At 40.5% G+C, this 26,925-nt stretch overlaps 1 protein-coding gene and 1 pseudogene across 1 annotated transcript in view; both read left to right on the top strand.

Annotated features, from left to right (window-relative positions):
- LOC122646066 (dymeclin-like) overlaps positions 1 to 24,243 on the top strand; it is a 63,359-nt gene extending 39,116 nt beyond the window's left edge. Inside the window, exons 17-18 of the mRNA XM_043839541.1 lie at positions 12,247 to 12,304; positions 23,974 to 24,243. Of these exons, the coding sequence (XP_043695476.1) occupies positions 12,247 to 12,304; positions 23,974 to 24,021 (106 nt within the window). The 3' untranslated portion in view covers positions 24,022 to 24,243. The remainder of the gene's footprint in view (positions 1 to 12,246; positions 12,305 to 23,973) is intronic.
- A 298-nt stretch (positions 24,244 to 24,541) lies between these two features.
- Positions 24,542 to 26,651, top strand: LOC122648695 (annotated as a pseudogene).
- The last annotated feature ends 274 nt before the right edge of the window (positions 26,652 to 26,925 follow it).

Genomic DNA, 26,925 nt, shown 5'->3' with positions numbered 1-26,925 from the left:
GGGTATAGTCAGGTATGTGGGATTGACTATTAGGAGACATTTGCTTCTGTGGCTAAATACAACTCTATAAGAGTTCTCTTATCATTGGTGGCCAATAAAGATTGGCCATTATATCAATTAGATGTGAAGAATGCCTTCCTTCATGGTGACTTGGAAGAAGAAATGTACATGCAAACCCCATCTGACTTCAATCTTCCTTCAGCTGAAGGGAAAGTGTCTTCTGAAGAAGGCACAATAGTCCCTAAAGGTATGGTTTGGGCGGTTCAGGAAGGCTATTTTGAAGAATGGGTATCCCCAGAGTTAAGTTGACCATACTCTATTTACCTGGCGAGGTAATGGTACCATCATAGCTCTTATTGGCTATGGTGATGACATTGTAGTGACTAGAATTGATAGAGCTGAGATAGCTAGGCTGAAGACCTACTTGGCTCAACAGTTTGAGATTAAAGATTTTGGTCCCTTGAAGTATTTCTTGGGAATTGAAGTGTCAAGATTCAAGAAGGGAATCGGCATATGTCAAAGGAAGTTTGTTCATGATTTGTTGAAAGAGACAGGTATGTTGTGTAAAATAATAAAGAGAAAAGAGAAGAAGTAAAGAGAGAAGAGAGAGGAGAGAATAACGTAGGCTATAGCCCTTTGGGAGTTCAATCGATAGGTTAGAACTCCCTATTCCACTTCATTAAATAACAAAAAGAAGAGTAACCCACAAGAAAATAGATAAAAGACAAAAAGACCCCCAGAAGGATCCATCTCGGTATTAGCGCTAGGGATCCCAATAATTCTAACACTCCCCCTCAAGCTGGAGCATAGATGTTAATCATGCCCAGCTTGTTACAAATATAATCAATCCTCCCACTCCTTAAAGCTTTAGTAAAAACATCCTCCAACTGTTCTCTTGTGCGAACATGCTGTGGAGAAATGAGCCCTTGTTTGTAGCTTCTCGCGAACGAAGTGACAGTCAACTTCAATGTGCTTCGTCCTTTTATGAAACATTGGATTTGAAGCAATATGGACAGCCGCTTGGTTGTCACACCACAATGCATTGGAATAATATTAACAAAACCAAGCTCAGTCAAGAGTTGCTTTAACCACATCAGCTCACAAGTAATATGAGCCATCACCCGATATTCTGACTTGGCACTGGACCTTGCCACCACTGTCTGTTTCTTGCTCTTCCATGAGACAAGATTCCCACCCATAAAAGTACAATATCCAGTAGTTGACTTCCTATCAACAGGAGACCCAGCCCAATCTGCATCAGAAAACCCTTCAACACGCCCATGCCCATGATCAGAGTACAAAAGACCATGGCCTGGAGCCTTCTTCAGATAACGCAAAATCCGAATGACAGCATCCCAATGAGACGTCCTGGGAGAGGACAGAAACCGACTCACAACACTAACTGGAAAAGCAATGTCAGGTCGTGTGACCATCAAATAATTTAGCTTCCAAACCAGCCTACGATACTTCTCAAGATCATTCAACACACCACCCTTATCAGCCACAAGCTTCACATTAGGATCCATAGGAGTATCCAAAGGTTTAGAACCTAACATACCAGTCTCTATCATGGACTGAGAACTCGCGAGATATCGCCGAGTCGAGATAGCTAGCGAGTGTTAAAAGTACAATTTCTTGCCGAGATCTCGGTTCATTTCGGGTTTCGGGTAGCTAGAAAATGAGTGAAAAAAAATTCAGATCTCGGCGAATCTCGGGTCATGGGCATGGTTTCGGGTCTGGGGCCATTTTTTTACCCATTTCACTTACAAATAAGGAAGCCATCTCGACAGAACTCGCTAATCTCGGCAAGTTCTGTCAAGAGGTCTCTTTAGCTCTCTCTTCTCACTTCTTCTCTCAAATCCTCTCTTCTACTCTTCATTTTTTCCATGGATTGAAAGCTTTGGAAGGTGATTTTGTTGCCAAATTGAAGATTGAAGCTCACTTTTGCAAAATTGATCAAGTTTTTGAAGGATTTTTAAAAGGTAAGCCATTTTCCCTAAATCTATTTTTTTCAAAAAAAATTGATGAAACCTTGGTAGATTCATGTGATTTTGAGTTATGTTACACAACTTTGGCCAATCTATCACTTGATGGAGTCCGAATTTTTTTTTGGTTATTAAATTTTTTATTATAATTTCTGGAAAAAAAATGAATTTTTTCAAAAAAGAAATTGAAAAAAATAGGATAAATACTTATTGTTTGGATGTGATTTTCATATATGTTAGACAAGTTTGCATGCTCTACAGCCTCATGGAGTCATTTTTTTTCTTCAGATTTAATAATAATATTATTAAAATGTTTAAAAAAATATATAAAATTAAGAAAAAATACCTGTTTTTTTTGGAAAATTATGCACAACATAGGTACATAATGTCCAACTTCAAATGGTGTCAAATACATCATTATGTTATAATATTTTATACTTTAAGGTATAATTATTTTTAATAAAAATTGTAAATTTTATTTTTAATTAAGAAATAAATACTAGGGTTAGGGAATAAATAAGAGATAGGTATTTGATTGTTCTAGTAGCTTTACATTATGTTTAATAGTTATGAATACAATACTTTAAGTCTGTAATAGTTACTAATACATGTTTTTTTTATGTAACAGTGTAAAAAATAAGATATTTCTTACACAATGGGGGATATAGCATGGCTACATGGAGTCCCGATGTTTGAGGAAAAAAAGAAGTCAAAGTGTAACTACTATGGAAAGATTCTAAATTCTGGAGGAGCAACTAGGTTATAGCAACATTTGTCTGGTACAGACAAGGATGTTGCCTCATGCCGAAATGTTCTGAGCCAAGTGAAACTGGGAATGACACAAAATTTGAGAGGAGTACGAACAAAGAAAGCTGAGAGGGAAAGACAACAAATAGCTTTTTATGAGGCAGTTCTAGAGAGGCCTAGTGTAGAGATCCGTGGAGGAGTAGGAGATGATACTGAATATAGGCCTACACCTGGTGAGTTCGAATCAGAGACTGAATAGAGGATTTACTAGCAGACTTTGGCAGAGAGTAGACAGTTTTCATTTTGAGAATATAAGAGCATATGAGCAAGCAAGAGGAGCTGGTGGATCTGGCTCAGCTGCACCAGTGCAAGAAGATGAGAGGAGGAGAAGCACTGGCACAAGAGATATCCCACGGCCCCAAGCCCGACCACGAACATGTTCCCTAGATCCCATTTTTTAGCAGGATCCATCTACCTTTAGGTAACAAGATGCCTACCAGCCAACCATCCCGTAAGTGTTTGGTGGTAAACAAGAGGAAGCACGGAAAGCCTTCAGCAAGTTCATGCTATACAATGGCATTCCAGCTAATGTAGCACAAGGAACATACTATAATGCATTCCTTGACGCTATAGGGAGGGTTGGCCCAGGATGGAAGGGGCCTACACTATATGAGTTATATAATGTATATTTGCCTCAAGAGGTAGAGGAGGTGAAAGAGTACATAGAGGGTCTGAAGTCAAGGTGGGACACATATAGGGTTACTCTTATGGCTGATGGTTGGACTGGACCGACTAGACAGTCCATTATAAATTTCATGGCGAGTTGTAATGGGAAGATTGTATTCTTAAAGTTTGTTGATGCATCAAAGTATGTAAAGGATGCATCATATTTGTATAAGCTACTGAAGCAAGTGGTGGAGGAAGATATAGGACCAAAGAACGTTATCCAAATTGTGACAGATAATGGTTCTAATTTTAAGAAGGCTGGAGAGAAATTGATGAACAAGAAGAGTAAGAGGATCCGCCTCTTTTGGACTCCATGTGCAGTACATTCCATTGATTTAATGCTGAAAGACATGGGGAAAAAAGCTTTGGTGGCTGGTGTGGTCAATAGGGCAAGGCAAGTGACCAACTTTGTGTATAACCATGGTTATGCTTTAGCCATGATGAGGGAAAAATGCAAGGGGGATTTAGTGAGGCCTGGTGTCACTCAATTTGCCACCAATTACATTGCATTGAAGAGCTTTCAGATGAAGGTGATAGGTTTGAGGTCTATGTTTGCAAGTGAACAATGGTTTGGTTGGCAAGGTTCTAGGATAGAAGAAGGGAAGGCAGCACAACAGACCATTGCAAGTGATCAATTTTGGAAGGACTTGTATAAAGTTGTTGCCATATTAGAGCCAGTGGTGGCAGTACTAAGGATGGTTGACACGGAGAAGAAGCCTACCTTGCCCCACATATATACTGCCCTGGAGAAGATGAATGAAATGGTCCGAGCTGCAATACCCCGAAGTGCTTGGTCATTCATTAACATCATTGATGAGCGGTGGGAGAAGCACTTGAGTCATCCATTGCATAAAGCTAGTGAGTTCAACACTTCAACATACTTTAAACTTTATATGAGTTTTTACATTTATATATTCAAAACTCAAAAGTATTAAGTCACTAACAAGTTATATTTGTGGTTTCTCCTTTACTAGCATAATATTTGAATCCAAAGTACCAGTACTCGCATAATCTTGGGCTAGATACAGATTTTTTAGTGGCAATTCAAACTGTTATTGAGAAGTTGGAGCCCAATGCCAAGACACAAGTTGACTGCAATGATGAGGTGAGAGTATGGGACTTTGGTACTTTGGTAGTAAGTAAAGGAATGTAATTACTCAATAGCAAATACTAATGCCTCTAACAATGTTTGAAATTAAAAATGAAAATAGATCAAATTCTTCAAAGAGGCCTCAGCAAGTTTCAGTCGAAAAGCTGCAGTGGAGGGTAGACAAAAGTCAGACCTTGGTAGGTGGCAATGTGGCATGACATTACATTTATGAATTATAATTTTATCCCTTTAGAATGCACATATTCTTAATATTCTATGTTTGTAATGCAGCTGACTGGTGGGTGCTTTATGGTACAAGTTCACCCAACCTGAGGAAGTTAGCAGTCAAAGTGCCCTCACAAACATGTTCATCCTCTGGGTGCGAGCGCAACTGGAGTACATTCGAGGACTCTGATGATGATGAGGATCCCCTATTCCAGTGGGTGAGGGATCGTGGTGCATCAGAGATGGATGAGCCTGGAGGTAGGCCCGACTCTACCATTGCGTTCGTAACCGGTACAGATGTTGACGACTACATGTCGCAAGAGGGGCATGCACATTCAGAGTCACCGAGACCTTTTGAGGCTGCAACAGGAACTGCTCCTGATGATGATGATGATGATGATGGTGGTGATGGTGATGGTGATGACCCTGCTGGTGGTAATGCTGGTAGTAGTGGTGGTGGTGGTGGTGGCATACAGAGTGGTGGTTATTATGATGATCGTCATGAGAGGATGCGCGAGCAATACCAGCATGAAGTGGGAACGCAGGAGGACCCTGTGCGTTTCACAGGTGAGTCTCAGTTTACACATGCTACACAAGATCAAGACCATGGTGGTCATAGTAAAACGTACAAGAGGACGGGTCGCAAACACAACCAACCTCAGCATGATGACACGAGAATGAACACCATGCTAGCAAGTTTTGGAAGCATGAGTATGGATACTAGTAGTGAGCATCAGTCGTGGCATTCATCTCAACCTCATCATCACTATGATTATGGCCAGGAGAGCACCGGTTCTGAATATAGTGCCTATGGTCAGTTTGGCCAGTCAACACATGAGTATGACTATCAAAGCACTGGGTCTGGGATTGGGCCCACATTCCCAGTCCCATACATTCCTCAATATGACAGTAGCAGAAGCAGTGGATCTCACACTTTATGGCAACCGTCTCACGCCACTGTGCAACAGCTATACCCTAGGATAGGGGCCTTGCTATATGTGGATGACAACTCTTATATGACTGCTGTGGAGAACTATATGCAACAGTGGAGCAACAATATGTCATGGGAAGACTATGTGGGACAAGTGGGGAATGAATATGTGATTCAATCTCATTTTATGTGATGATAGTTGTAACTTGTAACATTGTTAAACGTAAGCAATTTGATGTATCACTTATTCACTTTAACATTTGTAATGCTTATTAAGTTGTTTTACTATTAATTGAATGTTTTGCTAGCTTTCTATTACTAAATTATGTCATTAATGTATATAGTATGGTATTTTAGTACGTCGTCGCCTACCAACTTAGGGTCCGATGTAAAAGTCCTATTTGGACTCTGTTTTTGCAAAATCTGATAATGCCATTGTGTTTAAATGGCCTAAAATAGGCTGAATACCAACTTTCAGACCCAAAGGAGGTCTAAAACCCACCCAGATGGGCTTCTGAGTTGGAAAAAAAAAAATTACACAAACTCGCTGAGATCTCAACTCGACTTGGTTTTAGGCTGGGCCGAGATGGCTCCGAGACCCGAGTTTTCGAACCTTGGTCTCTATAAGTAAGTCTAAAACATATTTGTGCTATGAAAGAGAAATACCTTTGCTCGACTGAGCAACCTCAATACCCAAGAAATATTTCAACTTTCCGAGGTCCTTGGTTTCAAACTGTTGTTGCAAATGTGCCTTCAACATCATCTCCCGTGATGACTATCTCATCCACATACACAACCAAAAATATCCTACCCGTCTTAGAGAGACGATAGAACACCGAATGATCACTATCACATTGCAACAAACCAAATTGAAGAGCAACACTGGTAAACTTACCAAACCAATACCGAGGAGACTGCTTAAGCCCATATAGTGACTTCTTCAACTTACACACCAAACCAGACTCCCCCTGAGCAACCAACCCTGGAGGTTGCTCCATATATACCTCCTCATGTAAATCACCATGAAGGAAGGCATTCTTCACATCCAATTGATATAGAGGCCAGTGATGAGATGCTGCAAGAGAGATCAAAACACGCGCAGAAGCAAGCTTGGCAACAGGAGAAAAAATGAAAAATATCTAAATAATCAACCCCATAGACCTGGGTATACCCCTTCGCTACCAAACGTGCTTTCAAACGAGCAAGAGAACCATCATGGTTTACCTTCACAACAAATACCCACCGACAACCAACAGCAGTCTTACCCGTGGGCAAAGGAACAAGATCCCAAGTCTCATTACTTTCCAAGGCCGATAATTCTTCCTCCATAGCTATCCTCCAGCCAGGACTAGATAATGCCTCTGCAACTGACTTAGGAACAAGATAAGACGCAATAGTGGTAAGATAAGATCGAAAAGAGTCAGACAAACCAGAATAAGACACAAAATTACCCAAAGGATGTTGGGTACAACTACGAACCCCCTTACGTAGAGCAATGGGAACATCAATATCAGAAGGAGCAGCATTAAAATTAGAAGAGGGAACATCAAGATCAGAAGGAACAACATCACTAGAAGATGGAGCAAGAACATCATAAATGGATACAGTTACCTCTGGAACAAGATCAGCAGCCAAAGTTGACGTGGTAGGTACCGAAGGAGCCAGGGTTGCTATATCAACACGAGGACAACGAACATTGGTGAATCGAAGCAGGAGGAATAGTTGGTGGTGGTGGTGGTAGAGGTGCAGTCGGTGGAACCTGTGGAGAGACCCGTTCTACAACAGAAAGAGGAAGACCATTATCCAACTTGGACAAAACAAATGAAGAATCATTATAAGGCGTGGACTCAAAGAAGGAAACATCGGCGGTGATAAAATATTTCTGCAAAGGACAAAAACACCTATATCCTTTTTGAGTACGCGAATAACCAAGGAAAATGCATTTCAAGGACCTAGGTTCTAACTTAGATAGCCCAGGACGATGGTCATGAACAAAACAAACACACCCAAAAATACGGGGAGGTAACTCAAACAATTGGGCAGACGGGAAAAGTAAAGAATAAGGAATCCCACCTGTTAAAACAGAAGAGGGCATGCGATTAATGAGAAAGCATGCAGTAAGAACAGCATCAGCCCAAAAAATCTGTGGTACCTTCCGTTCAAAAAGAATGGACCGAGTAACTTCCATCAAATGTCTATTCTTCCGTTCAGCCACTCCATTTTGTTGTGGAGTGTCTAAACAAGAAGACTGGTGAATCATACCACGACCAATCATAAAAGAATTAAAGGGTGATGAAAAATACTCTTTTGCATTGTCACTACATAAAGTACGAATGCTCTTATTGAATTGAGTTTGAATTTCAGTAACAACTGCACAAAAAATAGAAAACAATTCTGAACGATTTTTCAGTAGATAAAAAAGCCAAGTGACCCTAGAATGGTCATCAACAAAAGTAACAAAATACTGAAATCCTAACTTAGACGCAATAGGACAAGGACCCCACACATCGGAGTGAACTAAATCAAAAAGGTACGTAGACCATTTATTGACTCGAGGGGAATGACTCACACAGTGGAGCTTTCCAAACTGACACGACTCACAATCTAGACTAGAAAGAGACTGAAAACGAGAATCAAGCTTCTTCAAACTCTGTAATGATGGATGTCCCAACCGGCAATGAACTTCACGAGGAGATAAATTCCGAAGCATGCAACTGAAGGAGAGTCCTCAAGAAAATACAACCCCCCTTGTTCACGCCCCCTACCAATCGTCTTCTTCGACTTAAGATCCTGAAAAACACAAGAACCAGCGTAGAAAGTTATGGAACAGTTATAAGCATTGGTTAGCTTACTCAGACAATAAATTAAAAGGGAAATCAGGTAAGTAAAGGACATTTGAAAGGGAAAAATTCGTACTAGGATGAACAGTTCCAGTGCCATTAACTTTGGCTAATGTAATACTAGACTCCGAAGGACAAAGAGACGAAAAATTACCTGAAAATCTAGACATATGATCAGATGCACCTAAATCAATGATCCAGGGACGAGAAGAAGAGAGACACGCAGTGGCATTACCTGTCTTGACAAAAGTAGTAGTGGAGGAAGATGTAGGCTGAGAAATCTGAAACTGGGTGAACCCTGCATAATCCTCAGCAGACATAGTTATCACCTTTTCCTCAGATGGTGCAGCAGAAGACTCTGTACTAGTTGCAGAGTTGGCAAACTGTTGTTGCAGAGGCTTACCATGAAACTTCAACAAAAGCACTGAATATGACCCGGTGTGCCACAGTGGTGACACGTCCTTACATGACCACCCTCAACAAACAGAGTACCAGGAGCTTTCCTTGGAACATTACCACGACCACGGCCAACTCCATTCCCACGGCCAGAAGCTGCTAGGGCTGAACTATCATTTGTGACTGGTGTGGGATCATGAGACTTCTCACGAGAAACACGAAGGACCTGAGAGAATGTATCAGCAAGGGAGGGCACCTTATCACCTCCTAAAATATTGGAGCGGATTGAATCATGCTCCTTTCCAAGACTGCCCCAAAAACCCATAACTGCGAGTTGCTCCCGCTGGGTCTGCATCTGATTTACATCAGAACTGATAGGGAGTATCGCATTCAACTCTTCATACATCTTCTTATAATCAGCACAATATTGGGTGAATTGACGATCCTTCCTATCAGCTCGATAAAAATCCTGCGACAGTTCATAAATACGGGACAGATTACTCACACCTGAATACAGCACATTCAGGTATTCCCACAATCCCTTCACAGTATGGATATGGGTGACCAAATCAACTATCTGGTCATCCATACAATTCAAAAGTTGTCCTAAAATACGTGCATCCATGACATCCCATGATGTATCATTAGCCGGCTTTGTCTCTGTTAAGTGCTTCAGCTGATCACGACCAGTCAATACTAACGTCACTATGTGCTTCCACTGTTGAAAGTTGCTAGCACCTACTAATTTCTTTTCCACAATGCGATGTGAAGAAGAAGACATCACTTCTGTCACCACTTGCTTATTAGATCATCCATCAATAGAGATTCAGAAAATAATCACCACAAAATCGATCCAAAAATCTGCCCACAAAGGCTGTCAAAGAAAATCGAGTCACTGCCCAGAAACCGTGAACTATTCTGCCCAGAAAATATTGAAGTATGCAGTCCCCAAAAAAAAAACCGATATCAATCTGGTCCAGAAAATCGATCCAAGGCTGATCGATATGAAGCACACACTCTGTCCAGAAAATCGATCCAAAACTGATCAATATAAATCTCCAACCAACTAAAAGTTCATACCTGACATGATGTCACAATTATCAATCCATATACCGATCACCAATGAACACAAAAGAGAGAAGACTAGTTCTCAATAAGAAACATGAACTAGTCTCTTCAAAATCCCATAAAGCAGCATGGGGTGCTGCACCCCCTTCAAACGAATACGAAAGGAAGCCGCAAAGTAATCAGAGATCAATCACCTCAAGAATAAAGTGAAGAAATATGAAAAGAGAACAAGAACAAGATATTAGAGCGATGTAGCAGCCCTAAGGTTCTAGCTCTGATACCATGTAAAATAATAAAGAGAAAAGAGAAGTAAAGAGAGAAGAGAGAGGAGAGAATATCATAGGCTGTAACCCTTTGGGAGTTCAACCGATAGGTTAGAACTTCCTATTCCACTTCATTAAATAGCAATAAGAAGAGTAACCCACAAGAAAATAGACAAAAGACAAAAAGACCCCCAGAAGGATCCATCTTGGTATTAGTGCTAGCGCTAATACCGAGATCCTCTGGGATCCCAATAATTCTAACAGGTTACAAACCAGCAAATTCGCCTATTGAGCAGAATCACAAACTAGGAGAAGATTATGGTTTCTCTCTTGTTGATGCCAGGAAGTACCAGAGGCTAGGTTGAAGCTCATCTATCTGTCTATGACTCACCCAGATATTTCTTATGCAGTGGGAGTGGTGAGCCAATTTATGCATGCTACCAAGAGTGGACACTTGGATGTTGTGTACCACATTCTCAGATACTTGAAATCCTCTCTAGGGAAAGGACTATTGTATGCCAAGTACAATCACTTGAGAATAGAAGGCTTAACAGATGCCAATTGGGTTGGATCCATCTCAGACAGAAGGTCTACATCTGGTTATTGCACATTTGTGGGAGGTAACTTAGTCACATGGAGAAGCAAAAAACAGCCGGTTGTAGCTAAATCCAGTGCAGAGGCAGAATTTAGGGCTATGGCTCATGGAGTTTGCAAACTTATATGGTTAAATTGATTGGTCCAGGAGTTGGGACAATTGACACTAAAGGACTTATGCGGCTCTACTATGATAACAAAGCCACTATAAGCATTGCTCACAAGCCAGTGCAACATGACATAACAAAGCACATCGAAGTGGACTGGCACTTCATGTAGGAGAAGATAGACTCTGGCTGCATATTCACCCATTTTGTGAAGACTGATGATCAATTGGTGGACATCTTCACCAAAGGGCTTACTTCTCTCCAGTTTGGCACCCTATTATGCAAGCTGGGAATGCATGACATTTCTTCTCCTCTCCTCTCCTCTCTTCTTCTCCTCCATCTTTCTCCTTGTTCTTTACATTCTTTTACTGCCAACTGCTGCTGCATGTTGGCCATGTGTCCACCATGTTTGCTGGCTTTCCACCATTGTCGGATCTGGTTGGGTAGGAATTGAGATTGGTCATGGCTGATTCTGAGCCAAATCAGCTGATTTGACCTATCCAAGTCCGATTTTTAAAATTGTGGGCGTTGCCTAGGCAATAAAGTTGATCTCGAGGTCCAAGGCAACCACTTGCTTTATGCATTTAGGCACCTGGAGCAAAACAATTCTTGGAAAATCCCAGAGAATCCAAAAAAATAAGGGGAAAATAAATAATATTAGAAAAGGAGGAAGACGAAGAAGATCAGGTACAGCATTGCAGTAGCACAGTGACAACTAATGGCTGCTGCTATTGGAAACGGAAAAATGAAAAGAACAGGCAGCGGAAGAGAAGGAAGAACATACCTGGTTCCGTTGCTGCTGCAAGTCCTGAGTCAAGGGTAGAGCTCTCTTTCCATCCCTTGGCCATTGTTTCCAAGAGTCCGAGTCAAATCAGCCCTATTTTGGCTCTTTACCAATAAATGTAGAATTTACTCATCTATATCCCTATTAAGTATTTTTGCTTGACTTTAACCCTTTGGTTTCTAGCAAATGATTTTCTTAACAGCCCCCCTACCAAAAAGAAAAAGAATCCTCTTCTCATAAGCATGAAACACTTCAAACCTTATCTTGCCATTGCAACAAGGTGCCTAGAAATAGCCATGGGTTGCCTAGCCACCATGACAACTCTGCATTTTACAGTAGTCTTATTTCTATGATTGTATCTAACACATGAATCGAATGTGTTATTTCCAATTAAATTGATCTCATTTCATTAACATGTCTTTGTTGCGTGCTGAAAATTTCTTATTAATGGTGTTGACAAAAGCTTTCCTGTCTTGTTGTCTTTGCTCAGCGGTTTCAATTTTAACCCCAGTGCCATAAATTTGTTCCCTGTTGATATGCTCATAGAGGTAAGTATTGTTTTTACGTTCAAATTTATTTCTAGTAGTATGGCTCTTCCATTAAATAATTCTACACTTATTTAGTACGTATATTGTCAGTTGCTCCTTTTGTTTGTCTTTGTTGGAAGACTTTTTTTTTAAGTGGATGGCTTTTTGTCTTTTGCATGCTTTTGATCTGTATTATGACTTTCGCGGACCTTCAGTTTGTAAAGTTTTGGGGGTTGTGTATATTGGAAGCTGATAGGTACAGAGACACCCATGTACTTTTATTATCCAACCTTCATGGCAGGTATTGATTAAAAGGAATGATGAGACTGCCGGAGTGACAGCCCTAGTCTATTTATAATAAGTGACATATAGATACAAGTACAATAATGCCCCTAGGGACAGATTGACCCTTATACCCATATTACACCCAACATTACAATACTTCCCCTCAAGTTGGTGCATAGATGTCACACATGCCCAATTTGCATACAATATGATGAAACAACTTACTACTTTCCCCCTTTGTACAAACATGTGCTAACTGATCTCCAGATTTTACAAAGGGAATACAAATCAGTCCTTGATCTTAACTTCTCTTTGATGAAATGACGATCTATCTCCACTTGCTTGGTGCGATCGTGTTAGACTGGATTGTGAGCAATACTAATCGTGGACTTGCTGTCACAATAAAGCATGATAGGAAGGGAAACAGGGAGGTCCAGGTCTTTCAAGAGACCTTGAAGCCACATCAACTCACAAATTCCGTGAGATATGGCACGAAATTCACCTTTAGCATTGGACTGAGCAACAATTGTTTTCTTCTTACTCCTTCAAGTAACCAGGTTGCCTCCCACAAAAGTGCCATAACTGGTAGGAGATCCCCGATCACCTAGAGAGCTGGCCCAATTAGCATTAGTAAAGGCCTCAACTCATAAATGGCCATGAGAAAAGAGGAGGATTCCCTTTCCTGTTGCAGACTCAAGTAGCGCAAGATCTGGAACACAACGTTTAAGTGCGAGGAGTAGGGATCATGCATATACTGGCTTACTAGACTAACAACAAAGGCAATGTCAGGACGAGTGTGGGATAGGTAAATCAGCTTTCCAACCAATCGCTGATACTGTCCCTTATCTACTAGATCACCAATCTTACTAGTAAGATGAACATTTGCTTCAAGAGGAGTATCTGATGGTCTACAACCCAACATCCCTGTCTTAGATAGAAGGTCAAGGGTATATATCTCTTGAGATAGAAAAATTCCCTTGGTAGAGCGGGCAACCTCAATACCAAGAAAGTAACGCAGCTTACCTAGGTCCTTGATCTCAAACTCTTAACCAAGGTAAGTCTTTAGGCGAGAAATTCCCTCTGTGTCACTCCCAGTGACAAGAATGTCACCGACATACATAATGGGGATAGAAATCTTGGAACCAATCTGCTTAATGAACGGGGTGTGATCAACATTGCTTTGAGTGTATCCTACAAACACCATAGCTTTGTGAAATCTCCTAAACCAGGCACAGTGAGACTGCTTCAATCTATACAAAGCTCTCTTGAGCTTGTAAACCTTTCTTTTTTTTAATTTTTTTTTCACCCAAATATTGCCTGGGACCCAGGCCAGCCCCTAAAATTTTATTAAAACCAATCAAAGAATAAAGAATACACGGGGGGGACGTACCGCCTTACCCCAACCCATAGGAGCAATGCCCTCACCTCAAACTTGAACCCGACCCATACAATCATAACCAACACCAAAAGCCTACTTTCTAAGGACCGGCAAGCCAGCCCTGTCTTCCCAAAGAATACGCTGTAGATCTGCCGAAGGCTGGCAGCCAACTAGGTAACTACAGGAGGAACCTTTCCCTTGGTTTTCTGACATGAGAAACTAGGAGGAATTTCCATGTACACTTCTTCCAGTTCTCCATGAAGAAATGCGTTCTTGAATCAAGTTGTTGCAAATCCCATCCTAAATTCACAACATAAGAAAGAATCACACGAATGGTATTCATTTTTGCAACTGGTGCGAATGTCTCCTGGTAGTCTAGACCATAAGTCTAGGTAAATCCTCTTGCAACCGGCCTAGCCTTGTACCGGTCCATTGTAATTTTGCTTTATAGTGAAAACTCATTTGCAACTCACTGTCCTTTTTCTGTGGTGGAAGAGAGACCAGATCCCAAGTACCATTCTTTTCCAGTGCTTGTATTTTTCTTCTATCATGGTTGCTTTCCACTGCGGTTTTGTGATAGCTTCCTAACAATTATGGGAATGGAAATAGATGACAAGAAAGACACGAAGGTATGCTATGAAGGAGAAAGAGAGTTGTACGAAACCACCTTAGCAATATAATGTTAAGTACATGATCTCGTTCCCTTTCGAATAGCAATGGGTAAGTCAAGAGATGGATAAAAAATAATAGGAGAATCAGAGTAAGTATTACTTAACCGAGAGTAAGGACCTGGATTAGGAGATGACGGTTGGCTAGGTGGTGGTGCAAGTGTCATAGGTGCCACTGGGGTGGTGTCTATTTGCTGCTCATGATGACAACGGACATAGACTCTTATGGATGGCTGAACGTGAACAGGAGAAGACTCCCCCTGGACTGAAGAAACTGAACAAGTAGAAGTAGAGTTTGAGCCAAGAATAAGAACGACTGGAGGCACATCTTCACCAAACAGAGAAGTATCCCCCCCCCCCCCCATGAAGAGGTGCCGGAGAGTAGTAGGCAGTAGATTCATGGAACACATCCATAGGAACGAAGACCCGACGAGAAGGGGGGTGATTACACTTGTAGCCCTTCTGGGTAGCAAAGTATCCAATGAATACACACTTAAGTCGCCGGTAACTTGCCATGAGCATGGTGATTCCAGACTAAATAGGCACATCTGAAGTCTTTAGGTGGTAGAAGAAAGGTGGAAGAACCCCTTGGAGAACCAGAACAGGAGCCTTGAAGTCAAGGACACGAGTCAGCAGCCGGTTGGTGAGATAAGTAGCGGTGAGAACAGCTTCACTCCAATACTGAGGAGGTACATTCATTTCAAACACAAGAGCAAGAGCCACCTCCAACAGATGCCTCTTTTCGCATTCAACCACACCATTTTGAGCCAGTGTATCAACACAATTGGTCCGATGGATAATCCCCTGAGTGGCAAGATAAGACTGAAAGGAACCCTCAAAATATTCTCCGCCATAATCCCTTCAAAGAATTTTGATGGTAGAGTTAAATTTGTTTGGGACCATGGTGTGAAAAAGTTGAAAACAATGAAACACTTCACTCTTTTGATGCATCAAATAAATTCAGGTAACCCGTGTATGGCAATCAAAAAAAGTCACAAACCAACGATAACCAATAATGGAAGAACAACGAGCAGGGCCCCATACATCAAAGTGAATTAACATAAAAGGAGAAGAACTTCTATTATTCAAACTGGAATAAGTTGCACGAGTTTGCTTAACCAAAACACAAGCATCACAAAAGAAATCCCTGGGATTACAATGCTGAAATAAACTAGGAAAAACTTTAACCAAAGTGGCAATAGGGGGATGGCCTAAACGCCTATGCAAAAGAAGTAACTCAGAAGATATTGAAGGGGAGCCTATTTGATGAGTTTGACCCACTGAAGAAGATTCATCGTCGAGCAAATAAAGACCACCATGCACCCTACCACAGCCAATAGTTTTCTCTGTCAACAAATCCTAAAAGACACAGTGAGAAGGGAAAAAAGTCACTTGACAATTCAGATTAGTGGTGAGATGGCTGATAGAAAGAAGGTTAGTAGAAAAATATGGAACATGAAGAACAGATGTGTTAAAGTTCACCGATTCCATATTGTAAGGGGTGCATGACCATATGTGCCGTGGGGGTACATATGTGTCATGCATACTTAGTTTTACATCTTGCGTAATCCCTTTTAGAGATTTGTTTCTTTATTAGTTGGTTCTAGATAGTTTAGTTTCCTATTTAGTAGGATTGGGTTTCTATCTTAAGTCTGATTTAGTTTCCTATTCTAAATTGTATTCCTAAGAGATATTTAGGATCAAGAGGTGAGAGTTTAACCTCACCGATTTTGCCTTTCTCTCCTCTCTCACACAACTCTCTCTTTCTCTCTTGCTCTACTCTTCTTCATAGATTCTGGGTTAGTTCTTCGTTGATTTTGTAACATAGTATCAGAGATGTAACCAGTAACTGTTTTGAGAGTCGCTCTAAGTTCTCCTGCTTTTGCTTAAACCCTAGTTCATAGACGAAGAAGAAGAACTAGGGTTTCGTATGTTGAAGACTGGAGTATTGTATGAAGAAACATACCTGATTGATTGACTCTGCTACTCTGAAGTTTTTATTTTGATTTTGCTTCTGCTGGTTGCTATTGTGCATGTCTTCTGCGGCTACTACTGATTTATATACTGGTTTCCTCCTCTGGTTCACGCTGGAGATTTCTAGTATCGCTACTGCTGGTTTCTCTATTGCGAGTACTGCTGCTATCGCTTCTGATTTTCTTCGATGAATATTGCAACTGCTACTAAAAGGGCTGGAGGTGTTTTGTATATTACTACTGCTGGAGTCTATTGGATTCCTGGTATGATGGCTTGATCTGGAGGTGTTTACAAATAGGATTTCCACCTCTGGTACGTTGTTTTTTTTTAATTGCTGAATACCAGCATACCTTCGGTTTTCTATTGTTGAAGACAACACTGCCTTGGTTCTCGCGATGAGGGTCGAAGACGGCCTGGTTATCCCCTTGGTTTCCGCCGGATTTTGCTCCAATTTCGAAAGTGGGTTGGTATAAACCCTCTTCTCTCATGCTGGTTTTCCGCCATTGATCGAGTTTGGGGTAGAAGACGGCACTGCAGGTTATTTATTCAATTCCCTCCTTCCAGTTCTGCCCTCCGTCTCCTTTTATTTACTGAAGTCTTTTATTTTTAGTTCATTCCAAAACTATCCTTCCCACTAAAACATAAACAGTCTCGTTGCTTGTGTCATTGTTACTTACCTCTTGGAAATTCTGGTTTATTCCAGATTTACCCTATTCTCCTTTAATTCTGTTTTATCCCTTTAATTTCTTTTGCTTTCGAAATATCCCTTGTGAATTATTTCAAATTCCATTTATGTCCTTTGTTCGTTTATCCTATGAAGTGACCCCTTAAAATTTATGGTTATTCAAAAAACTGCCACTGCCATTATACGTTGATCTACTTGTGTATTTGAATAGGTCCACATCGAACCCAATTGGATATTTTGCTTTGGTTTCTTTGGTGGGCCCGATTATATCAATTTGGGGTTCCAATTTTTTTTGAAGATTGGCACTTGCGTGACAATTATTTGCTACCGCGAATTATTTTTTGGGATCTTACTTGTATGGAGATTATTTCTACCGTGAAGCGGTGAATTGGAGTTTATTGGGATCTTGTTGCAGCGCTACTCATGATTATTGGATTTTTTGTGATGCTGATTATTGGTGATCATTATTTGTCCACGTGTAATGTTACACGTGAGGCAGCATATTTAGAGTTTATTATCCGACTTATTATTATTATTTGGAGATTATTATTGTCTGCTCGTGTCCTCAGCATCTTATGAAGATGGTTATTTTTGGCATGCTACATATTACCGGTGGGCCGTAGTAACCTTATACTACACATTACCAGTGGGCTGTAGCAACCTTATGCTACGCATTACCAGTGGGTCGTAGCAACCTTATGCTACATATTACTAGTGGGCTGTAGCAACCTTATGCTACACATTACCAGTGGGTCGTAGCAACCTTATGCTACATATTACCAGTGGGCCGTAGTAACCTTATGCTACACATTATTATTTACTAGTGGGCCGTAGAAACCTTATGCTACACATTTCTAGTGGGTCGTAGCAACCTTATGCTACATATTACCAATGGGTCGTATCAATCTTATGCTACAATCGTGGGTTTTGATACTGAGGCTTTCTGGCCTTATGACCCTCGTGTGGGGTTTTGTGCCCTTTTGAGGTTTTTTGATATTGAGGTTTATGTGTTGAGCCTCCTATGAAAACCACATGGTTTGAGTGTAAACCAAAACACTCTTGTTGTTGATGTTGCTGCTTCGGTGTTTTGGCATGCGACTGATGTTCCCTGCCACTTATTTTGTTATTCGTTGCTGATTGGACTTCTTCGACACGACGTTGTTTTCTATTGCTGCCGGTACTCTTGTCTACTCGGTGGATATTGTTGATATGATTTGGGTTTCTATTTCTTGAAGACTTATATTGGTTAGTGTTGTTGATGACTCGTATGTTTTGCTGATGCGTTATCTGGATGAAATTTTCTCCATCAAGTTCTGTTCGTGGTGCTGTTTCACATTTGGAGGCTTGTGGTCTGTCCTTGTATGTCCAAGCTGGAGTATGCTCCAGCTTGAGGGGAAGTGTTAAAGGGGTACATGACCATATGTACCGTAGGGGTACATATGTGTCATGCATATTTAGTTTTACATCTTGCGTATTCCCTTTTAGAGATTTGTTTCTTTATTAGTTGGTTCTAGATAGGTTAGTTTCCTATTTAGTAGGATTGGGTTTCTATCTTAAGTCTGATTTAGTTTCCTATTCTAAGTTGTATTCCTAAGAGATATATATGATCAAGAGGTGAGAGTTTAACCTCACTGATTTTGCCTTTCTCTCCTCTCTCACACAACTTTCTCTTCTTCATAGATTCTGGGTTAGTTCTTCTTTGATTTTGTAACAAGATGCCAAGGATAAAGAGGGAGAACAAGTAATAGAACTCTTTCCAGAAACAGATGAGAGGGAACCATCAGCCACTCTAACCTTGTCTTTACCAAAACAAGGAGAATACCGGAAAAAGAGACTAGAAGAGCCAGTCATATGATCTGTGGCACCGGAATCAATAATCCAAGGACAAGAGATAACCGATGCACAATGACCACCAAAAGTAATACCTGAGGAGACTAGGTGAGAGTCAGAGGAAACCAGAGTAGATGTAGAGGTAGAAGCGGGAGCAGTGGAAGGCTCTAATCAAGTCATCAAATGCCTAAGCATAGCAAGCTCATCTTGAGAGAGGAACCGGTACTATCAAGTGTAGGTTCAGAGGTCTCAGTGTGATGTGCAACCCGAGAGGATCGACCCATGGCCTCATGAAGATGAGGAGGTAGGTCGACCATACAACTTCCAACAAAAGTCCTTGGTATGACGTTCCTTACTTTTAAAAATAGTCACAGCTGACTGGTTCCCTATAAGAGGAGGAATGACCGGTGGAACGATCACTGGATCGAGGGGAACCACTTTTAGGCTGAGTGGACCCAGAAAGTAAGGCTGAACGGTCCTAAGTAGGATGTTCTAGCATAGCATGGAGGCGGCTGTCTCCAGTTGGATCAATGAATAAGACTGCTCCAAGGTAGGAAAATGATCCCAGCTAAGCACTTGGGCATGAATCTGATTATGCTCAACGTTCAGCCCAGCCAAAAAATCAGAAACCCAAAATTTATCTTCCCATTTCTTAAAGGTAGTAGCATCAGCATTACAGGTTGCCTAAAAGGTGTCATAGAAATCAAGCTCCTACCACATATTATGCAACTCAAAACAGTATTGAGAAAGAGTTGGGTCATGCTGCTTGGTTTCATGAAGCTTCTTGCGTAGTTCATAAACCTGAGCATCAATCCCAACCTGGGAGTAAGTGTCCGGAGCTGCTTTCCAAATCTTGGTTGTAGTATCCAAAAGAAGACAACCTCGAGCAATCTGAGTTTGCATGAAGTTGATGAGAAACGCCATTACCAAGGAGTTATCAGAACTCCACTTCTTTTGTAAAGCATCAGTGGCAGTAGGCCTTGTAGTTTCACCCGTCAAATAACCTGTATAGCCACAACAATCAATGGAGAGGTAATTAGAGCGAGACCACATCAGATAATTGCTCCCATCTAATCGAACAGAGCTAACAAGGAATGAAGGGAAATCATTATGAGTCCCACAACTTGACCCTTCGATTCCAGTTACCACTCCAGTAGATACAAAGAACTTAGAACAATCAAAGGAGAGATGAGGCTGTGAAGGGATCAATGATCATCACAAAGGACCAACAAAAGGTTGATAGAGGGTTCAAAACCTTAAAAAATCGATCCAAGCCCCAAAACCCAAAAAAAAATCGATGTCAACTCAAAAACTTGAAAAATTCAGTCTCATCAAAAACCCTGAAAAAATTGATGGAAACTTAGGAGTGCTCTCAGATAATTTATTCAAAGAGAGATCTGAGAATTCAATAGAGGAGGGGAGACTCTCGGTGGGCTAGGATAGACCCACCAAAGGTGAGAAGAAGAGAGGCACTGAGAAGAGAAAGAAGGAGAGGAGAAGAAAGGAGGCGGAAGGTGGAAACTGAGAGAAGAAAAAAAGGAGGAGAGTGGCGGCTGCTGCTTGGGCTGGGATCCCGAGATGGATCTCAGCTCTGATACCATGTTGATTAAGAGGAATGACGAGACTGCCGGTGTAGCAGCCCTACTATTTATAATATGTGACATACAGGTACAAGTACAATAATGCACTTATGGACGGATTTACCCTTATACCCATATTACTAATGTAGTTCTAGATTGGTAGAAGACCAACTAGAAGCCAATAGCCAGGATCTGTTCTTGAATGGGTAATTCGGCTAGGTCTAATATGTGAAAATTGTAAAATTAGGGTTAGGGTTTGATGGGACATAGGGTTAGATGTTAGGGTTAAGTTAAGCGAGTGGATTATATAGGAGAGAAGAGATGCTGAAAGTTATAGTTAAATCAGATGACTAAATCTGAAGTTATTGAGGACTCCTAGTAGAAATAGGATTGAGGGGTAAAAGAGTAATTCCAGACAATTGGCTGGGTGGATGGTAATGAAATTTAGATCAAGTCTCTCTTAGGGTTTGAGGAAGATTCGATCAAAATTTCAGCAGGTTCTAACGGTTAGATTTGGCTGGGCAGAATTCGCGTGAAAATCACCTTCCATGTGACCTTCTAGAAGGGAAGAAGAATAATTGCAGAATTTCAATTTCAGACTTGCTAGTTGTTTGAAAATATCTTGAACCTTGCAGAGAATTTCCAGCAATTGAATATGTTTCTTCAAGAGATCAACTGGAGTTTGAATGGAACTTGAATGGAGATCGATGGAATAGGGTTGGAGTAGGGAATGGCTATCTCAGCCTGGGCATCTCACCCAACCTATCTCAGGATTTTCACAAAGGCTAAAGCCAATATTTAATTAATCAAATTCGTCTGTAATGCTGGCCTCCCTTAGAAGACTCAAAAATAGACTTAGATACTAAAGGAAAAGCCTAACCCTATCCTTAACTAATAAGGTAACCTAAATTGACTAGGAAAGTGGAATAATAAAGAAACAGACTCAAAATCGGACTCTAACTAAACTAATGAACTAAATCCCGTTTTCCTACTTTCTACCCATATTTTAGGCTCATTAAATTAGCCAATTACAAAGTAAACCCATGAGATCAAAGTCTCAATACATATATGACCCAACCCAAAGCTTATTTCCAGTAAAATAAGCCCTAAGTGACTTTATCTACATCAATTACACCCAACATTACAACAGTAGGTTTATTATTGTTGGATTTAACCCGATGGGGCAGCAGAATTGAATCGGATCACCTACTTTTCATTCAGATCCAAGAGAGGGAGAAATAATTTCATAAGAAAATATTCATGGTTACCTTAGAGTCGCAAGCGTAACTCCTTCTGCAAGCTTGGAGATTGATTTTGTTTCAATACTTTGAAGCCTTTGATCAATCCTTGCAAGTTGTAGAAGAACACAATTCACCAAAACCACTTGAGTTTCTAAAACTCAATTCTCACTCCTTGCACACGCACCACTACAAGAGAGGGGAGGAAAGAGAAAACATGTAAGGGGGAGAGAAGCCACCAAAAATCTTTGGAGCTTCTCTCCTCCCTTTTATAATTTCTAATGACCCTTGGACCAAAAAATTGCCTTCCATACTGATTTTTGGCCAATCTGCTATTTTGGTGATTTAGTGAATCTCTACTTTTTGCAACTCCAATTTGCTTCTAAACTTAAAGACATAGAATCTCAAAAGGGAATAATCTTTCTAATTTATGACTTGAGCAATATTCTCATAATATCTCTTGCCATAATATAAAAAGATATTTAATGCCATGTGTCCAATAAACTCTTTTATTGCACACAAGCCCTTCCACTTTCCTAATATCTCATAATGAATTATAGGGTATATACTTTAATGCTACTAATCCCCAATTCATCATGTACGTTGATCGAGAGAATATGTGATTGCGATCGGACGGTTGTACTTCAAAATCAAAATTCAATATATATTATATATAAATTTTATATTGAAAATAAATTTATAAAACATTTCGAATAAACACTGGATCCAGATTTCTATCTGACCAATAACTAACTTTCTCTCTCCTGGATATTCTCCGTAAACGGGCAGTGGATTCCATGTTGAGAACCCTCTTTGCTTACAGTGCAGGATCACAAATCCAGTGTACCGGTTTATAATCCTAATGGATATCAACCTTTGGCTTACCAAAATCCATAATGCCATACTACAACAAATGGAATCTCTCAGGTCAAAGGGTCATCGAGTGGCGGATAAGTATATCACACACACAACTAATAGCAATACATAAGATATACGTATCAGATTCTCATCTATACACGTTCTCGACGTGTACCCACATCCATGCACTGAAATCACCATTTCTCGTGACGTGATATGAAAACCATATAAACAGGATGTCCAGTCTCGTTCCCAGTTTAGACCAGTTTTTGGTTAAGACCCATGGAACATTCTTATAAGCCCGAGTAAAGTAATAATGTACGAAAATTAAATTCAATAATTTAATAATTCGGGTTTGATGGACACACATTTCCAACAATTATGTACCTTGTAGGCAACTGTTCTTCCAATCAATGATTGAAAATAGTATGAAAATCTTAATACTAAGCTTCTCTCTCTCTCTCATCCATGCTTGCAAAAACTTCATGAATTCAAATTAGTAATAAGTGCTACTCTCATTATGTGGACATGCAGACAACAACACATGCCATCTAGGTTACCATGTTGATGATTCAAGGGTCGTTAATATAGGCAAGTGAAAGGGAACTTGAGGACAACCCTTCTAAGCCATATCCCAATGCTTGTGGTTGTATTTGGCTGGGAAATTAGTGAGTCATAAAAATGTCTGGGGCATCAGGCTAGGCCAGCCATAAGTGGCTGCCAACCTACGTATTTAAGTTCTGTCACTGTGTTCTTTCTTTGAGTACACATGGATTGGAAAGTTTGTCTATACCATCCAACACAGGCCAGTTCTTGATGAAGCAAAGAAGCTATATTCCAAAAGCATTTTCTGACCATTTCTCATTTTCAACAACTCTATGCATGTTCTCTAACCAACCAGTTTAGGTGGGTGATTTTTTTTTCTTTTTTTTTTTTAATTTTTAAAAAGACTGTTTTAAAGAAAGAAATTGTTGTACTGTTTATTTTTTGTGGTCTTTTGTGTTGTCAAATCATATGATCCTAGTTCTAAAATCATACCAGTGTCATTTGTGATGTATACATATGTACTAGTTTAAACTAGTGTGGCTGCAGTTCTATATTTGTGATACCTACTAGAAGTTTCAAATGTTATGGTCTCCATTGATCACACATATCCATGCCAAATGAGATGACAGGATGATTTATTTGCCTCAGGAACAGGAGGCCCTCACAGTTGAGGAGACTGAAGGACCAAACTGGTGAGTCAAACGTGTAGAGAGAGGACAGTGCTTGAGGGTGCTGGCAGGCGGCAAGTCATAAGGTGCTCAGTACATGTGTAAATACATATAGTAGGAAATATCCTCTATTCTTTTCTGTTTATATGTTGATACAGTTAATGTGAATCTGACACTGGTGAGGGTTCCATAAATGAATTGATATATCATCAATATGCTGAATAAGAGATGTTGCTCAAATGTTGCCTCAGAGAACACTTTCCATCCTTACTGCTACAGTCTAATGTTTTCCCAACGCTAGATGATACAATGTGGATCTATGCATGCAAATTAGCATATGCAGGGGGGGGATGTCTGATGGCTTGGTGCAGATTATTCTTGTCCTCATGGAGCTCCCCGTCTTGTGTAAACAGTGATGATCATCTACTGTTATTCCATTCATATGCACCAATAAACCTTTTGATCTGATGCTATCACGCAGGAGTGTCCTCTCAGTTGAATGTCGTGTCAGCACTGAATAGCAAAGTAAAGAGTTTGGGAGGGATAAAATGTTTGGAAACTATTCAGCTCTTGCCCTTCCCAATCTTGGTACCATTTTTGCATTTTATTATCCATGTTGAGGGTAGGGAGACTCGGCAGCAATCACATATGGAGGAAAACTTGTTCCGTGGGCTAATCTGCTGAAAGATCATACAAATTGATGTTTATGGTGTGGCTCCGTCATCTTTCTTTTTCTTTCCCCATATTCTTATTTGGAAATTTTTTAACCTATCTATCATTCATTAGTATAGACAGCAGGAGTGGCCACGTGTCACCATTATTCGTTCTGTTGAACCTTTTTTTTTTTTTTGGGGGGGGGGGGGGGGGGGTGGTGTTGGGGTTGGGTTGTGTTGTGGATTATGGAGAGGGTCTTCATTTGGATCATGTGAAAGCCTAGAGTGAGGGCAGTGGATTCCTTCAGAAACCTTGGATTAGGGTTTATCTTCAGGGCAATTTTTCGATCTGAAAGAATTTAGCTCCTCTGGTTGGATGTAGGTTAAATCAAAAGCAAAATAAATGAATCTACAGTTATTGAACTAATTGTTTAACTGGAAAACTTACAAATCTGAAAACCAGGCTCTTCAACTGAATTGCTGAAATGTTTGAGGAAACGTATAGAAAAAAGAAGAAATATTTAGTTCATTGTTCAGTTCCATTTTTTTTTTTTTTTGGTCTGCTAAAGAAGAATAATTTACAACGATAGGCTAGAAAGCCTACACACTACAACAACCATGTAAGACTAGACAGATATGTTTCATACCCACAAACTAAAAATGATGAGGGATTCACAGTATCTGACAAAGTTTTGTCGTCTCATGAATGTTTTTTCGACATCTCTGGATGACCTTGGTACTTTACTGATGAACAGAAGGCGGGGGAGCTTTTCAGGCTTTTAAAAGAGCAGGGGAATTCATACACAAAGATATGTTTCAGAAATATAAGCTTTGGCATTGATGCAGCACACATTGTGGAGCCCATCTTGGAATCCCTCAAAGATCAATTAACAGAGGTAGATCTATCAGATTTTATTTCACAAAGACTGGAAGAAGCTCATCAAGTGATGAATATCTTTTCATCAGCCTTGGAAGCCTGTGTTTTGAAATCTCTCAACCTCTAGTATAATGCCCTAGGTGAGAAAAGTGTCGGGGCATTTTCTGCGCTCTTCAAATCTCAGAGTATGGAGCAGCTATATTTGATGAGTGCTGAAATCACCAGTGAAGGTGCACGTGCATTATGCAAGCTAATTCCTTCCACAGAGAAGCTTAAGGTCCTTCACTTTCACACAAACAAGATAAGAAATGAGGGGGCTATTGCTATTTCTGAGGTTGTGAGCCAATCCCCTTCCCTGGAGGATTTCAATTGCTCCAATGATTTGATAGGTTCTAAAGGATGATTAGCCCTTGCAAAGGCACTTGAAAAATGTGCTCATTTGGAGAAGCTTGACCTAAGTGCCAACTCATTTTGTGTGGATACTGTAGTTGCTCTGAGCGAAGCTTTTTCAAGGCATGAAGGTTTTAAAGAGGTTTACTTAAGTTTCGTGGATCTGGATGATGATGGAGCTATAGCTTTTGCCAATGCTCTCAAAGAACATGCTACATCATTGGAAATTTTGGAGTTGCGTGGAAATTTCATTTCTGATATAGCTGCTCCTGCCATAGCTGCCTGTGTCGCAGTAAAACAGTTCCTTGCCGAACTCTACGTAGATAGCAATCAATTGCAGGATCTGGGTGCTATTATAATTGCCAAGGCAGTGAAAGGCGGTCATAACTAGCTAGAAGTAGTTGATTTCAGCAGTACGATACTTTCCCAACGTGGTTGCAAGGTTTTGGCACTGGAGGTGGTCAATAAGCCTAAGTTCCAGTTGCTGAACATCAATGACAAGTATATTTCTAATAAAGGTATTGATGAGTTAAAGGAGATCTTTAAGAAATCCCCAGAAATGCTTGGGCCCTTGGATGAGAATAATGACCGTGAGTGTTTATATGATGATGGGGAAGAGTATGAAGATGAATCCAAAGAGGAAGGTTATGAAAATGAGGATAAATTGGAATCAAAGCTTAAGAATCTTGAAGTGAACCAAGAGGAATAGGGGTAGAGATGTCAGGTATGTTATTTTATTCTCAACCGGTGGAAGCCTAAACACTCATGTTTCTTTTATTGGCAGAATTATCGTTGACCAGCTTGTGGGTCCTACCGATTCATAGTAAGACTCGCTGCTGTAACTTAGGTAGAGGTTTTCCGGTTCTTGTATGTGTAGCTTGAATTTAGCTCGTCTCCAGGGAGGCGTGTGCCTAGGGTGCTGCCAGGGGCATCCAGCGGTTAAGTTGTGCTGCACACATCCCTAGGCATGCACATATCTCGGCGCATGCCTAGGGATGTGTGCGGCACAGCC

This window comes from Telopea speciosissima, chromosome 1, assembly GCF_018873765.1.
Source record: "Telopea speciosissima isolate NSW1024214 ecotype Mountain lineage chromosome 1, Tspe_v1, whole genome shotgun sequence".
NCBI lineage: Eukaryota > Viridiplantae > Streptophyta > Magnoliopsida > Proteales > Proteaceae > Telopea > Telopea speciosissima.
This window is presented reverse-complemented; position numbering and strand designations above follow the sequence as displayed.